The sequence below is a fragment of the Prionailurus bengalensis genome, chromosome A2, assembly GCF_016509475.1.
Source record: "Prionailurus bengalensis isolate Pbe53 chromosome A2, Fcat_Pben_1.1_paternal_pri, whole genome shotgun sequence".
In the NCBI taxonomy this organism is placed as follows: Eukaryota; Metazoa; Chordata; class Mammalia; order Carnivora; family Felidae; genus Prionailurus; species Prionailurus bengalensis.
The window spans coordinates 139,106,617-139,121,474 of record NC_057348.1 but is presented as its reverse complement, the minus strand read 5'-3'; the positions used below and the strand labels follow the sequence as shown (position 1 = coordinate 139,121,474).

General features: G+C 37.4%; 1 protein-coding gene across 2 annotated transcripts in view; it reads left to right on the top strand.

Annotated features, from left to right (window-relative positions):
• Positions 1–14,858, top strand: part of AASS (aminoadipate-semialdehyde synthase) — a 61,856-nt gene that overhangs the window by 29,458 nt on the left and 17,540 nt on the right. For both annotated transcript variants that reach the window (XM_043589355.1, XM_043589356.1), the window contains exons 12-15: positions 9,287–9,346; positions 9,510–9,577; positions 12,238–12,359; positions 12,547–12,673. In XM_043589355.1, the coding sequence (XP_043445290.1) occupies positions 9,287–9,346; positions 9,510–9,577; positions 12,238–12,359; positions 12,547–12,673 (377 nt within the window). The remainder of the gene's footprint in view (positions 1–9,286; positions 9,347–9,509; positions 9,578–12,237; positions 12,360–12,546; positions 12,674–14,858) is intronic.

Sequence of the window (14,858 nt, the reverse complement as noted above, 5' to 3'; positions counted from 1 at the left end):
ATGAAATATCTTTCCATTTGTTTGTGCCATCTTCAATTTCTTTCATCAATGTTTTCTAGTTTTCATAGTACAGGTCTTTCACCTCCTAGATTATTGCTAAGTTTAATAATAAACTCCTAAGCAGTAGTAAACTCCTAAGTTTATTGCCAGATATTTTATTCTTTTTGGTGCAAAGGTAAATGGGATTTCTTAATTTCTGTTTCTGCTGCTTCATTATTAGTATATTGAAATGCAGTGGATTTGTGTACATTGATTTTGCATCCCATGACCTTACTGAATTCATGTGTCAGTTCTAGTAGTTTCTTGGTGGAGTCTCTAGAGTTTTCTATATATAGTATCATGTCATCTGCAAATAGTGGAAGTTTTGCTTCTTCCTTTTTAATTTAGATGGCTTTTATCCCTTTTTCTTATCTCATTGCTGTGGCTAGGACTTCCAGTACGATGTTAAATAAAGATGGAGAAAGTGGACATCTTTGTCTTGCTCCCAACCTTAGGGAAAAGCTCTCATTTTCCCCCCATTGAGTGTGATGTTAGCTGTGGGTTTTTCATATAGGGCCTTTATTTTGTTGAGGTATGTTCCCTCTAAACTTATCTTGTTAAGGGTTTTTATAATCAATGGATGTTGTACTTTGTCATATGTTTTCCTGCATCTATTGAAATACTCATATGATTTTTATCTTTTCTTTTGTTGATGTGATGTAGCACACTGATTTGCAAATATTGAATCAAGGTTGCATCCCAGAAACAAACCCCACTTGATCATGATGAATGATTTTTTAAAATATATTTTGGATTTTATTTGCTAATATTTTGTTGAGGATTTTTAAATCTATTTTCATCAGGGATATTGGCCTGTAGTTTTTTTTTGTTTTTTGTTTTTTTTTTGGTTTTTTTTTTTTTGTAGTGTGTTTATCTAGTTTTAGTATCAGGGTAATGCTGGTCTCATAGAATCAACCTAGAAGCTATACTTCCCCTTTTATTTTTTGGAATAGTTTGAGAAGACTATAGGTATTGACTCTTCTTTAAATGTTTGGTAGAATTCACCTGTGAAGCCATCTTATCTTGGACTTCTGTTTGTTGGGAGTTTTTTGATTACTTATTCAATTTCATTGCTGATAATTGGTCTGTTCAAATTTTCTGTTGCTTCCTGATTCAATTTTGGGAAGTTATATGTTCCCAAGAATTTATCCACTTCTTATAGTTTGTCTATTTGTTGGCATATAATTTTTCATAATATTTTTCATAATATTCTTTTAGTCATTTGTATTTTGTGTCGGTTGTTATTTCTCCTCTTTTATTTCTGATTTTGTTTATTTGAGTCCTCTCTGTTTGTTTCTCTCTCTCTCTGGTTTGTTTTTTTTTTTTTTGGATGAGTCTGGTTAAAATTTTGTTGGTGTTTTCAAAGAACTAGTTCCTGGTTTCATTGCTCTGTTCTACTGTTTGTTGTGTTTTTGTTTGTTTGTTTCTATTTTGTTTGTTTCTGCTCTAGTATTTATTATTTCTTTCCTTCTACTGGTTTTGGGTCTTATTTATTGTTCTTTTTCTAGCTCCTCTGAGATTTGAGATTTTTCTATTTGAGATTTTTCTTGCTTCTTGGTATAGGCCTATATTGTTATAAACTTCCTTCTTAGAACAGCTTATGTTGCATCTCAAAGATTTTGGACCATTGTGTTTGCATTTTAATTTGTCTTCATGTATTTTTTTTTTTTGAGAGAGAGAGAGAGAGATAGAGACAGAGAGACAGAGAGAGAGAGAGAGAGCGAGTAGAGGAGATGCAGAGAGAGAAAGAGACACAGAACCCAAAGCAGGCTCCAGGCTCTGAGCTCTTGGCACAGAGCACAATGCAGGGCTCGAACTCACAGACTGCAAGGTCATGACCTGAGCCAGAGTCAGATGCTCAGACTGAGCCACCCAGGTGCCCCTGTCTCTGTGTACTTTTTTATTTTCTCTTTGATTTCTTCTTTGAGCTATTCATTGTTTAGCAGCTTTTTATGTAATGTCCATGCATTTGTGGTCTTTCCAGATTTTTTTCTTGTGGTTGATTTCTAGTTTCATAGTGTTGTGTTCAGAAAAGATACATGGTATGAATGTGATCTTTTTGAATTTGTTGAGATTGTTTTGTGGCCTAATATGTGATCTATTCTGGAGAATGTCCCATGTGCACTTGAAAATAATGTGTATTATGCTATTTTAGGATGGAATGGTCTGAACATATCTGTTAGATCCATCTGGTCCAATGTGTCATTCAAACACTGTTTCTTTGTTGAATTTCTGTTTGGATGATCTGCTCATTGATGTAATTGGGTGTTGAAGTCCCCTACTGTTGTTGTATTACTATCAATAATTTCCTTTATGTTTGTTATTAACTGCTCTATATATTTGGGTATTCCTATGTTGGGTGCATACATATTTATAATTGTTATATTTTCTTGTTGTATTGTTTTCTGAATGATTATGTAGTGTCCTTCTTTGTCTCTTGTTACAGTCTTTGTTTTAAAGTCTTTGCTGTTCAATATAAGTATTGTTATCCCAGTTTTCACATCTGTTTGCATGATAAATTTTGTATTTCTTCACTTTCAGTCTGCATGTGTCTTTAGGTCTGATGTGAGTCTCTTGTGGGCAGTGTATAGATGGATCTTGCTTTTTTATCCATTCTGTCACCATATGTCTTTTGATTGGAGCAAATAGTCCATTTACATTCAAAGTAATTATTTATGGGTATGTATTTATTGCTATTTTGTTGTTTTATGGTTGTTTTTGAGGATCTTCTCTATTTTTTTTCTTCTTTTGCTCTTGTCTTTAATGGCTAGTTGACTTTTCCTAGTGATATATTTGGGTTCTTTCTGTTTTATTTTTTTGCATATCTATTACTGATTTTTGATTTGTGGTTTTTACTTAGTTTGTATATAACATCTTCTGTGTATGTCAGTCTATATTAAGATGATGCCCACTTAAGTTTGAACCCATTCTTTACCCCTTTCTCTCCCACATTTTAGGTATATGGTGTCATACTTTACATCCTTTTATTTTGTGATTTCCTTGACTGATTTTTATAGATATACTTAATTTTTCTGCTTTTGTGCTTCCTACTTTTCTTACTCCCACTTATGTTCTTTCCTTTCCACTCAAAGAGGCTCCTATAATATTTCCTGTAGGGCTGGTTTGGTGATCATGAATTCCTTCACTTTTATTTATTTTAAAATGTTTATTTATTTTGAGAGAGAGAGAGCATGAGTGGGGAAGGGACAGAGACAGAGGTAGAGAGAGAATCCTAAGCAGGTTCCATGTTCAGTGCAGAGCCTGATGTGGGGCTCAATTTCACAACTGTGAGATCATGACCTGAGCTGAAATCAAGAGTCAGATGTTTAACTAACTGAGCCACCCAGGCCTCTCAGAATTCCTTTACCTTTAGTTTGTCTGAGAAACTCTTTATCTCTACTTCTATTGTGAACTATCGACTTGCTGGTTAGAGAATTCTTGGCAGAAGGTTTTTTTTCTTTCATTACTTTGATTATATCATGCCACTGTCTTCTGGCCTACAAAGTTTCTTCTTTTTTTTTTTTTTAACTTTTTAAATGTTTATTTATTTGAGAGAGAGAGAGAGAGCGTGAGTGGGGGAGGAGCAGAGAGAGAGAGGGAGACACAGAATCTGAAGCAGGCTCCAGGCTCTGAGCTGTCAGCACAGAGCCCAACACAGGGCTTGAACCCATAAACCATGAGATTATGACCTGAGCTGAAGTCAGACACTTAACCAACTGAGCCACCTGGGCAGCCTTGGCCTACAAAGTTTCTGGTGAAAAATCTGCTGATAGCTTTATAAGGTTTCCATTGTATGTAAATGTTTTCTTTTCTCTTGCTGCTTGTAAAATTCTCTCTTTGGCACTACTTTTTTGCCATTTTAATTATATGTGGTTTTGTGTGGATCTCCTTGGGTTGATTTTGTTGGGGGCTTTCTGTGCCTCTTGGATCTAGATTTCAGTTTCCTTCCCTGAGATTAGAGAAGTTTTAAGCTATTCTTCAAATAAACATTCTGCTCCCCTTTTCTGTCTCTTCTTCTGGGATCCCTATAATGCAGATGCATTACACTTGATTGTGTAGCTGAGTTCCCTAAGTCTATTTTCGTTTTGTATTATTATTTTTCTCTTAGCTTATAGATAACAATCAAGCTGATTGTTATCTGTCCTCCAGATCCCTGATATTTTCTTCTGCTTTCTCTAGACCACTATTTATTCCATCTAGTGTATTTAAAATTTTTTTTAATGTTTATTTATTTTTGAGACAGAGAGAGACAGAGCATGAGCAGGGGAAGAACAGAGAGAGAGGGGGGACACAGAATCTGAAGCAGGTTCCAGGCTGTGAGCTGTCAGCACAGACCCCAATGCAGGACTTGAACTCACAGACTGCAAGATCATGACCTGAGCCAAAGTCAGATGCTCAACTGACTGAGCCACCCAGGCGCTTCTCCATCTAGCGTATTTTAAATTTCAATTATTGAGTTCTTCACCTCTGATTTGTTCTTTTTTATGTTTTCTCTTTGTTAAGGGTCTCACTGAGGCCCTCCACTCTTTTCTCAAGTCCAGTGAGTATCTTTGTGGCCATTAGTCTAAAGTCTCCTTAGGCATATTACTCATTTCTGTTTCTTTCACTTAGGTTATCTTGTTCTGGTTTTATCCTGTTCTTTCATCTGAGACATATTACTCTATCTCCTCATTTTGTCTAACTCTCTGTGTCTGTTTTTATGTGTTAGGAAAGTCAGCTACATCTCTTGCTTTTGAAAGTAGCGGCCTTATGAAGAAGAGATCCTGTAGGGCCCTGTAGTGCAATGTCCCCTGTTGCCCAGAACCTGGTGCTTCACGGATGTCTCCTGTGTGTGCTGCGTGCACTCTGCTGTTGTGGCTCAGCAGCTTTTTCCTTTAGTCCAGTTGTCTGCAATGGCTCTCTTTGCCTGTTTTGGGCAAGGTTTGATCCCTGTGACGTTAGTAGGTTTGTCTGGGGCTGCCTTAAGCTGGAGTTAGGTCAGACCTGGCTTTTGCCATAGATGTAGTAGCACTGAGGTGCAGTTTGCTTTCCCTGTTTTGTCTCCTGGGAAGCTTTTATAAGTGGGTGGGGCCTGCAGTCAGATCAGCTATCTGCCCCCAACCCACTGCTGTGCCTGCAGTCTGACTAGTATGTGTGGTTCATTTTCTTTCTCCCTGAGGTACGCATCACTTTGGAGTACTGCTGGTCTGTCAGGGCTGCTTGCACCCTGCCAAGCTTGTGGCACTGCTTTGGATGGACTCAGACCAAGAGTGTATTGGAAGGGGTGGATCTGCAGATGTGGGGTGTTAGCAAGGCTTGCACAGGTCTTCTGTGGAGTAGGCATTCAGCTGAAGCTGGGCTTGAGGGGGTGTGTCTGCAGGGGAACACTTGGGTGGGGCACACTATTAGCAAGATAGATAGGAGTGTATGTGCTATGCTGCTTTCAGCTGGTGGCCCGGTGTTTAGCCTGGGGGGGTGGGGCAGGGAAATTGCACAGGCCAGCTCCTTCACCTAGAGAAGTCTTTCATGGATCCTTGTCTCTCCAGCTCACACTCTGAGATTAGTAAACAAATCTTCCTCCAATATACCCCAGGCGATTTTCAGACTGCTGCTTCTATGCTGTGTCTCACTCGAGCTTTTTGTTGTGCTGTCTCTTTAAGGGTAGGGACTCAGTTTCATCCTGCCTTCCAGGCTCTCCCAGAGCCAAACCAACAGATTTTTAAAGTTCCAGGTTTTAAGTCCTGGTACTTGTAAGAACCTGTGAAATTCCGCCTCTCTGTTTTTCAAAACCAAATGTTACTGGGATTCATCTTTTCTGTGTGGGCTCCCAGTGTGAGAGTGTGTTTCTCTCCCCTGTCTGTGCCTGTGTTGTCCCTCCCTCCTGTAGAAAGTTCTGCAGGTCCCTGTGTCTCAGCCCTTCCCACCCACTTTGATGTGGCCTCTTTTCATTTAGCTGTGGAGAGTTTGTTCTGCCAGTCTACAAGTCGTTTTCTGGGTTATTTGAACTGATGTGTTCGTTATCTAGTTGTATCTGTGGGAAAAGGTGAGCTTAGGATCTTCCTATTCTGCTGTCTTCCCAGAAAAAAAATTTTCTTTATCTATCCTTTGAAGCCAAAAATTGAGGCTTTTCATGTTTTACCTGGTTTTACTCAATGGGAGGATTGGTCTGAAAAGATCTAATTCACCCTTGTTTAGAAGGGAAATGTCCAAAAAAAAAAAAAGAGGTTAGAGTGGAAGAGAGCCAAAGCATAAGAGAGTCTTAAAAACTGAGAACAAACTGAGGGTTGATGGGGGGGTGGGAGGGAGGAGAGGGTGGGTGATGGGTATTGAGGAGGGCACCTTTTGGGATGAGCACTGGGTGTTGTATGGAAACCAATTTGACGATAAACTTCATATATTGAAAAATAAATAAATAAAAAATAAAGGCATTGTATTATGAAAAAAAATAGAAGGGAAATGTCCATTTAAAAAGATGATATGTTTTTGCTTACTAAATCAGCAGTTTGATAGTCTCTTAGGCAACATGACAAAGTTAAAAATATCTGACAGTGAGGTGTTGGAGAGTTTTGGTCAGACTGAGGCAGGTGATATTGCCTATGACTAAGCCGGCTTCTCTAAATTGTCACATATTTTTCCTTTTATACATCACAATAGTCTTCCAGACAGTGTGGTGGGATTCTCTTAGGGGCATCTATCTCAGCATTACATATAAGCAGTGGACATTTGTGAAAATGTATGGCTATTTATTGTAGTCTTGATTTGTGTGTATCTGCTTACCACTAAAAAATTAAGTATTTTGTGTCTGTTCTCGTTTGATAACTGTATTGGAGCTGTATTTTCCTTTTTGATGTAAGATTCAGACCCTGTGGCATTGCAGGGCACAGGCTATCATTTTGAGCCAATAGAAAAGTTTGTTTCGCTTGAATTAATTAGATAGTTATTGTCTGCTGGAACAAGGCACACATATGGTTGAAGAAAATGAAAATATACCTTCTGGCCTATAGTAAGATGAGGTCCAGGAAGGGAATGAGATAAGTGCGCAACGCTGCCATAAGGTGGAATATGACAATCATTAGAAAAATGTTAATGGAGTTGTGGAGGGTGAAGCTCTGTCCTGTTGGGTAAAGCAAGAAAGGTTTTATGAAAGAGGTGACATTTGAGCTGGGCTCTTGGTAGATGTATAGGATCTGTTCGTTTGCATGGGAATGGGAGGCATACTATCTGATGGAGACAGAAGAGCAAAGGTGGGAGTTAATCTGACAGAGGGTTTCTGTGAGCTGTCAAGTCTGACAGAGTAAAAGGAGTATGTTGGTTCCATATTGCAAAGGGTCTTAACAGCAGGATAAATAGCTTGAAATTAATTTAGGAGAGAGTGATGAGCTCTCAAAGGTGGCATATGTAAAAGTGACAAGGCATACCATATGCTTTAGGACCCTTGTGCTTGTAGTTCTGTCATGATTGAATTCTAGCAAGGAAGGCAGTTAATATAATAATTCAGCAAGCAGCCTTTTGTTGTCTTTTAGGTTTGCCTTTCTGTAGGTGGACTCAAGACACTTAGTTCATTTTCTTGGAAAAAATCCATATGATTATTGCATGTATCCGCTAATATATTTATTGAATATTTACCATTGTATTGCACAGGCAAGATGCCAAAGTGCAGTTCTTACCTTCAGGGTGTGCTTCGGGGCAGATTTTGATTAAGGCTTCACAGAGGAGGCAGTTCTTCAGCTATATCTTGGAGGACGAAGAGTAAGAATTCCATGTAGAGGAATAGCATGTGAGACATCCACCTGGTATAGAGGCATGGGAAAGCTGATGTAGATAAGCAGCTCCACACTGTTAATAGGACTTGAGTTTTGAGTATGAGACAAAAGGGAGAATTGAGGTCGGAGAGGCAGACTATAGAGAGTCTTGGAAGCCATATAGGGAGCTAGAGACTATCCTGAGGGTATCGAAAAGCTAGTAAATGATTTCAAATAGACACAGAAGAAATGGTCACATTTTTGTTTTAGAGTGAAGGTAAATGGAAGGCGAGAGGTGGGAGGTAGTTCCCATGGTCTCAGTAAGGCCTAAGTAAGGCTGTAGAGTTCGAGATAAACAGTAGAGAAAATGAAGATACTAAAGAGTTCAGTGGTTTAGCCATATGCCAAGTGAAATTCAAATCTCGTCTTATTTACTAATGGCTCCTGGCCTGCAGGCAGGGCTGGTAGGTGGAGCAGTCAGCCTGACGGGGAGTGCTCCATAGGTGCCTGGGCAGAAGAAGCAGTGGGAGGACTGCAGGTATCCCAATTCCATGAGCTTCCCCAAAGGTGCTCTGCCTTACAGATAGATATATCTTTTTTTTTTTAATGCCTGTATCCCAGGGATAGCCTAAGTGTCATATGTTTTAGATACGTGAAAGTAGTTTTGACATTTATTTTAATACAGTAAACAAATATTCTTCTGCCAGTATCTGGTAGGTACACTTTTGTCTTTTCTTAGCTGGGTGAGTGCTCTAGACTTTAACCTAAAAGGATAAGGAGGGAATGGTTGTCTCACTGATCCTAAGGCCCTGACCATCAGAAGCAATAAAACTAACTTATATGACCTCTACCCTTTGGCAGTCTATTCAGGAGTTGGATATCTTGGAAGAAAGGAGGAGGATTAGAAGGATGCTGGGGTGTTAATATGAGAGATGTGGCTTTTGTTGTTGGCCATCTGACTCATTCTTGTGAGATTAATGGGAAGACTGGGTGACTTTTTGAGGTCTACTTGGTCAAGCCATTTTCCCTGACACTTTTGAAATTCTGATGTGCTTATACATAGAACTAATCTTGGTGTGAGGTAGACTCCCTATTGCAGGGTTGGGGACTTTTTGTCTGGAAGACCCATTCTCTCTTCTGACAGAGCAATGTCTATCCTTTGGGATAGGATACAGGCCTTCTGAGTGGGGACAATGGCTGCACGGCTTGTGGTGATGTTTGTAGCATGTTCAATATGACACATCTAACTGGAGGGGAAGGATAAACTACTTTGTGTTTTCCACAAGCAAAGATGATTATAATCAAATTTTAGTTTTAAAATTGGAACTTGTACTGAAATAATATGTTCTTGGGGGGCACAATCCATTGCCTGTAGATCTCTATTACCAATTATTTATATTCAGTGCTCCTTAGAAAACTTTTCTAACTTATTTTTTCCTTTGACTAATATTTTAATATGTAAACAAACACCAAGAATCCTTCTTTGCAATGTCATTTATCTCTTACCAATCTCATTTTTCTTTCAGATATTATCAGATGCAACACAGCCTCTCGAAAGTCAGAATTTTTCTCCAGTGGTGCGGGACGTAAGTTATAATAGTTTTTTTCCATGAATGTATTTTTTCCACTACCTTCCTCTCTCCCTCTCTCCCTTACTCTCTCCATCTTTGTTCTCTGTCAGTCATAAGCCCATGTTTGTGGGTCTAAAATATGGACACTAAAGAAATGTCTTGTGTCATACACATTTAGGCAGTGATTACATCCAACGGTACATTGCCTGATAAATATAAATATATCCAGAAACTCCGAGAGAACAGGTAAGCATTATTCTTATCTTGGATTTATTGAGTATTTTTAAATGTTTCTATGTGAGTTCACGATACTAGGCTTATACAATTTTGAAAATGTCTTTTAAGTATAGGAAATCCAAACTAAGTGACTAGCTGAAACCAGTGGGAATTATTTTGGTTTTCTAATCTCTGAACATCATTTTGGTTTTCTAATCTCCTGCTTTGACTTGTATGTAAGCAAGTAAAGTCCAAAAAGTTCTCCTTTGGGTAGCACCTTGTTCTTTCTCTAGAATTTTGCATAGTGTTATGTCTCAGGTGTTTTCTCAAAGAACGTAAGCACACTAACCTTTTTTGTGGTATTTTCAGTCTGGTTTCTAGTTGAGGATTTGGACTCTGTTTCATTTAGTATGATGTTTAGATAAGTGGGCTCTTATTTAGAAATTAACAGAAGTAGTGAAGAAAGAAAATGGTGAGAGGTCAGTTTTCCCTGGGGATTCTTCTTAGGAGGAAGATGCCAAACAGTAATGTGGTAAATCTACCCAAGAGAATAGTGCTCTTAGAAAAGTACTCAGCTAAGGCCCTTGTTTCTTTAATTGATTTTACTCTTCAGAATTTGAAAACATTGACATTTCTTTGGAATGTTCTGGTCCTCTTCAGCTGATTGCACTTGATTTGTGTTTATATCTGCTCCACTGGTCTATTCACATCTAACAAAATAACCCATGCACTGAATTCTCAGGAGAGACCAGAGTGGAAAAATTAAAAAGAAACAAACTGCCTTAGCTTCTTTCTCAGTTCTTCTATCTATAAGAAATAAAGAGATCTGCTAGAATCAAGTATACTACTCCTGTGCTTGTCCATCTGTGTTAGTTTTCTAATAGTTACTTTTTATGTGTCAATGAAATATTCTGGCATAAGATAGCAAGAGTGATTTTTTTTTTAAGTGGCTAGCACTATAGGCCCATGGGAGAGTTTCTTAGAGAGGAAACTTCACATCTGTTAGTTTTTCATAACTCTGTATTTTTGATTCTTATCTGCTGATGATCTCTTATATTGCTAACCCTAATAACATGTCTAACATGACCAGTCACAATGATGTTTTCACTGTTACATACCATATTTCTTGTAGCAGCAAGTCTGCTAGGACTTCCTGCCCTCCTTCCTAATGGAATATTCTGTCAGGAAACTGATAATGAAGATTGTATTTTGAAAGGAAATTTAAGTTATCTTAAATATCTTCCTTATTTGAATGTTCTCTTCATCACTTAGCACCATGACTATTAACCTGGAGTCTTTGAGGTTGCCCATGGGGTGGACAGTATTAAAATGTAGGAACAAGTTTTAAAAAATGTATTTTGAATATTTTATTTTTAGGCATCAAAAGTGTAATTTATTTACAGAGACTATAGAAAGTGTTGTTAGAAAGGATATACAATAACAAAATTACTAGTTCCCTTCTAGGGGTTGAAATGGATGGGGACAGAGGTTAAAGTAGAATCACCTCATCAGTAACATGAGTGTTGGGGTGAAGAGGGGCAGGGACATTTTGTATTTAAATTTATTTGTATTCATGGAGTGCCTGAGTGGTTCAGTTGGTTGAGTGTCTAACTCTTGATTTTGGCTCAGGTCATGGTCTCACAGTTCATGGGATCAAGCCCCGCATCAGGCTTAGCACTGGCAACACAGAGCCTGCTTGGGATTCTCTCTCTCTCCCTCTCTCTCTTCCCCTCCTCCCTGCAACCCGCTCGTGCATATACGTACACACTCCCTCTCTCAAAATGAATAAATAAGCATTAAAAGATACATTTATTTGTATTCACTTATAATTAACGGAAAGGTTAAAGTTTGAGAGACAGCTTGACCTAAAAGATTCCAACAGCAGAGCCTTCTGCTTACGTCTCTGGCACAAAGCCATTTCCGTGGTCTTACACTGGTATCTGGGAATTTGATTCAACAGAGTTTTAATGAATATCTTCCATATTTAAGACAAGATTTGTTGAGCATTACTGGGTTTATAAAGATGAACAAGACAGTCACGGTCTTGGAGGTCATAATTTGTAGGAAAGACAGAGAGTTAATCTGACAGGAAGGCACAAATTCCAGCAGAATAAACTGTTCAGGCATTAAAATCCTGCCTCGTAACTCATCTTAGGTTTTTACATTTAACCCATGGCATTTGTGATTTCAAAACTATGGTTTTAATTGTTTTCAAGCGACCCTAATGATAAGTGACAAGCAATGCCCAATATGACTAATAATAATCTCCTTCTCAGATTGTTGTCTCCTCAGATTGTTGTGAGGAGGAAATAGGGTTTCTGATGTAAAGCCCCTGGCATGGTTTTAAATCATGTCCCCTGGAAGGATAAAGTGTGAAACCAGGTTACTCAGTTGTGAGTAAGCCAGGCAGTGGTCCAGAATCGCACCTCAGTAGTGGTTGGGAATTCGTGAAAGTTCATGGACAGTCACTTCAGAGAGGTCAGGGTCTGTTGTTCATCACACAAAATCTAAAATAATTAATGGAAAATGTTGGTATAAGGAACTCCTGTTGAGGTTCTTGTTGTAAGAAATGTGGGAAAAATTATCATTTCACAGTCTAAGATTTGGTTTGTTTTGGGGACAGAAAGATTTTGTTATTTTAATTTCTTTTGTTGTTAAAATTTTCTCTTCCTCCCCTCTTTTATTTATAGGGAGCTTGCTCAATCACTTTCAATGGGCACCAAGAAAAAGGTCTTGGTTCTTGGATCTGGTTATGTATCTGAGCCTGTACTGGAATATCTGTCAAGAGATGACAGTATACAAATAACAGTAGGTAAATAGCCCTAAGTTTTAGAGCAGAAGACGAAAAACTGATTTCAAAACGTGCTTACTCTGTGAATTTCAGATGACCATCTTGTTTCTAAACTTTGAGAAATTCTTTTTGGAGCTGTTAAAATGTGTTTTACTCTCTGATTAGTGAAAGGAAATCTTAAAGTTGGACTTTTATATTCTTGAAATAGGCTCTGATATGAAGAACCAAACTGAACAGTTAGGCAAGAAATATAATATTAATCCTGTTAGCATGGACATTAGTAAACAAGAAGAGAAATTGAGCTCCTTGGTGGCAAAACAGGACCTTGTCATCAGGTTAGTATCTAGGTAGAGAAGATGGCCATATATTTTGTTGTTATTTCTCTTTTTCCTTATTTTCTCTTTCTCTGCTCTAAGTAAACTTTCAAATGAAGTGTGTACCCAGATATGACCAAATCATAAGTGTATAGTTCAGTGAATTTTCACAATGAACACACTTTGTAACCATCATTAACATCCAAGCACAGAGTAACAGTACCCCAGAAGCCACCCATGTGTCCCTTTCCATTATTAGCCCGATCCCCCAAGGGTAAGCACTATCATGGCTTCTCATGTACATTAGTTCTTGCTAGCTTTCAACTTTGTATAGTTGGAACCACTCAGTCTGTCCTCATTTGTGGCTGCCTTCTTTCTTTAACACTGTGATTGTGAGAGTTGTTTGCGTTGTTGCTTATAATTATAGTTTATTCATTTTCATTGCTATGTAACATTCCATTGTGTGAATATACCATTATTATCCATTTGACTGTTGATGGGTGTTTAGATTGCTTCTGGAATTTGGCTATTATGAATTGTGTTGCTGTGAACATTTCAGTATTTGTCTTTTGATTGCCATATGTATACATTTCTATTGGAAATCTATCTAAAAGTGGAGCTGCTGGGTCAGAGGTCTTCATGTTTCATTTATTTTGGTGGCCATTTTATCCTTTGAACTTATAAAGTTTAAGTGAACATAAGTAGCTTCTCTAGCCTTATGACCATTTTTAGTCTTATCATAGGAACAGATCTTGAAATATAGTTTTTATTACTGATAAAAATGCAGATCTAACTTCTAGGTACAGAGCTACATGAGAGTCACTCTATAATTAAACCTAGTTTTGAAATACCAAAGTGATGAGAATAAGCATTTATTCTTAGAATATGATTTTTCCAAGATGGACGGAAGAAAATCACCTGCTCATCCATAATTAAGTCATTTTCATAGTTAGATTAGATTAAAGTGATATCTTTGGAGGAAGTTCTGTGATGTTCTACTTTAAAGAAAAAAGGGGCTGCAAAAACACAACGAGAGGTAATTCTGTGTGGGAACGTGTGCATTATCTCTTGATGTATTTAAGTTAAAGTCTCACTTCAGGCACTTAAAATATTATTCTATTTATAAAAATTTAATGTGCAATAATTTTTATTCAGCAAATATTCACCAATGACCATGGACCTTGACTGTCAGTGATATGATTATGATTCATAATGGAATGTTCTAACGTCCTGAATAAAACAAAGAAATCTGTTTTACCACACATAGGTACCTAAATAAAACATTTTTTTTCTTAAAGAAAGACAACATATAAGACACACTTGGAATTAAATCTGAAGCAAAATATGACAAGATAATAATCTATTAATATGTTGCAAATTTTAAAATTTAGCAAACTGATGGCCTTGAATAAGATTTAGCATTAACAAAATCTGTTTTATATTTAGTTTTTCTCAGTTGGTTGAGTTTCCATGCTGAATAGTGTTAATGTTGTTGAACATCCTGTACCGTTCTTTAAATAATTTAAATTTTTTTTAAGCTGGAGAAGGAGTGTTTTGATGAAAACACAGTGGTCACCAAAATAAAATGAACAAAGAATATGTTTCACAAAAAAATTCATAATAGTATGTCAAATCCTCATGGTTTTAATTTTGCAATTCTAGTTTTTAATGATTTAATGCAAAGTAGTAATTGAGTTTCATGAATTACTTTGAAAATTCCATTTGTATTTTGTGTATGTTTTAATAAGTGGCATTTCCAACTATTTGGATTAATTGGGTTTGAGTCAACTCAAATAACTGAAGAGTTATGTCCCTTTAAGTAGGTACTATATTACATACTCAGTGAGTTATGAATGCAAATCCTTTTGTCTAAAACAGGTACCATTAATCAAAGTCCTGGCATTCTAGTTCTCAGCATATTATTCGGTTAGTGCAGATTATGCCAGAGTTTAAAAATGTTATTAGATCTTGGTAAAGTTTTTATCAAGAAAGGCTTTAATGTGGGGAATGTGGGGAAAAAATCCCTACTTAATTTTTAAGATGATGCCATTGTACGTTTTCTATGAATATTTTTCCAACAGAGTCTTGCAACTATTTTGTTCATGGGCTTTTAGAGGCTACTGTGTTTAGCAATAATTCTTTGTGATTAAAAAAGTCAAAAAACAGGGGTGCCTGGGTGAGTCAGTTGATTAAGTGTCCTACACTT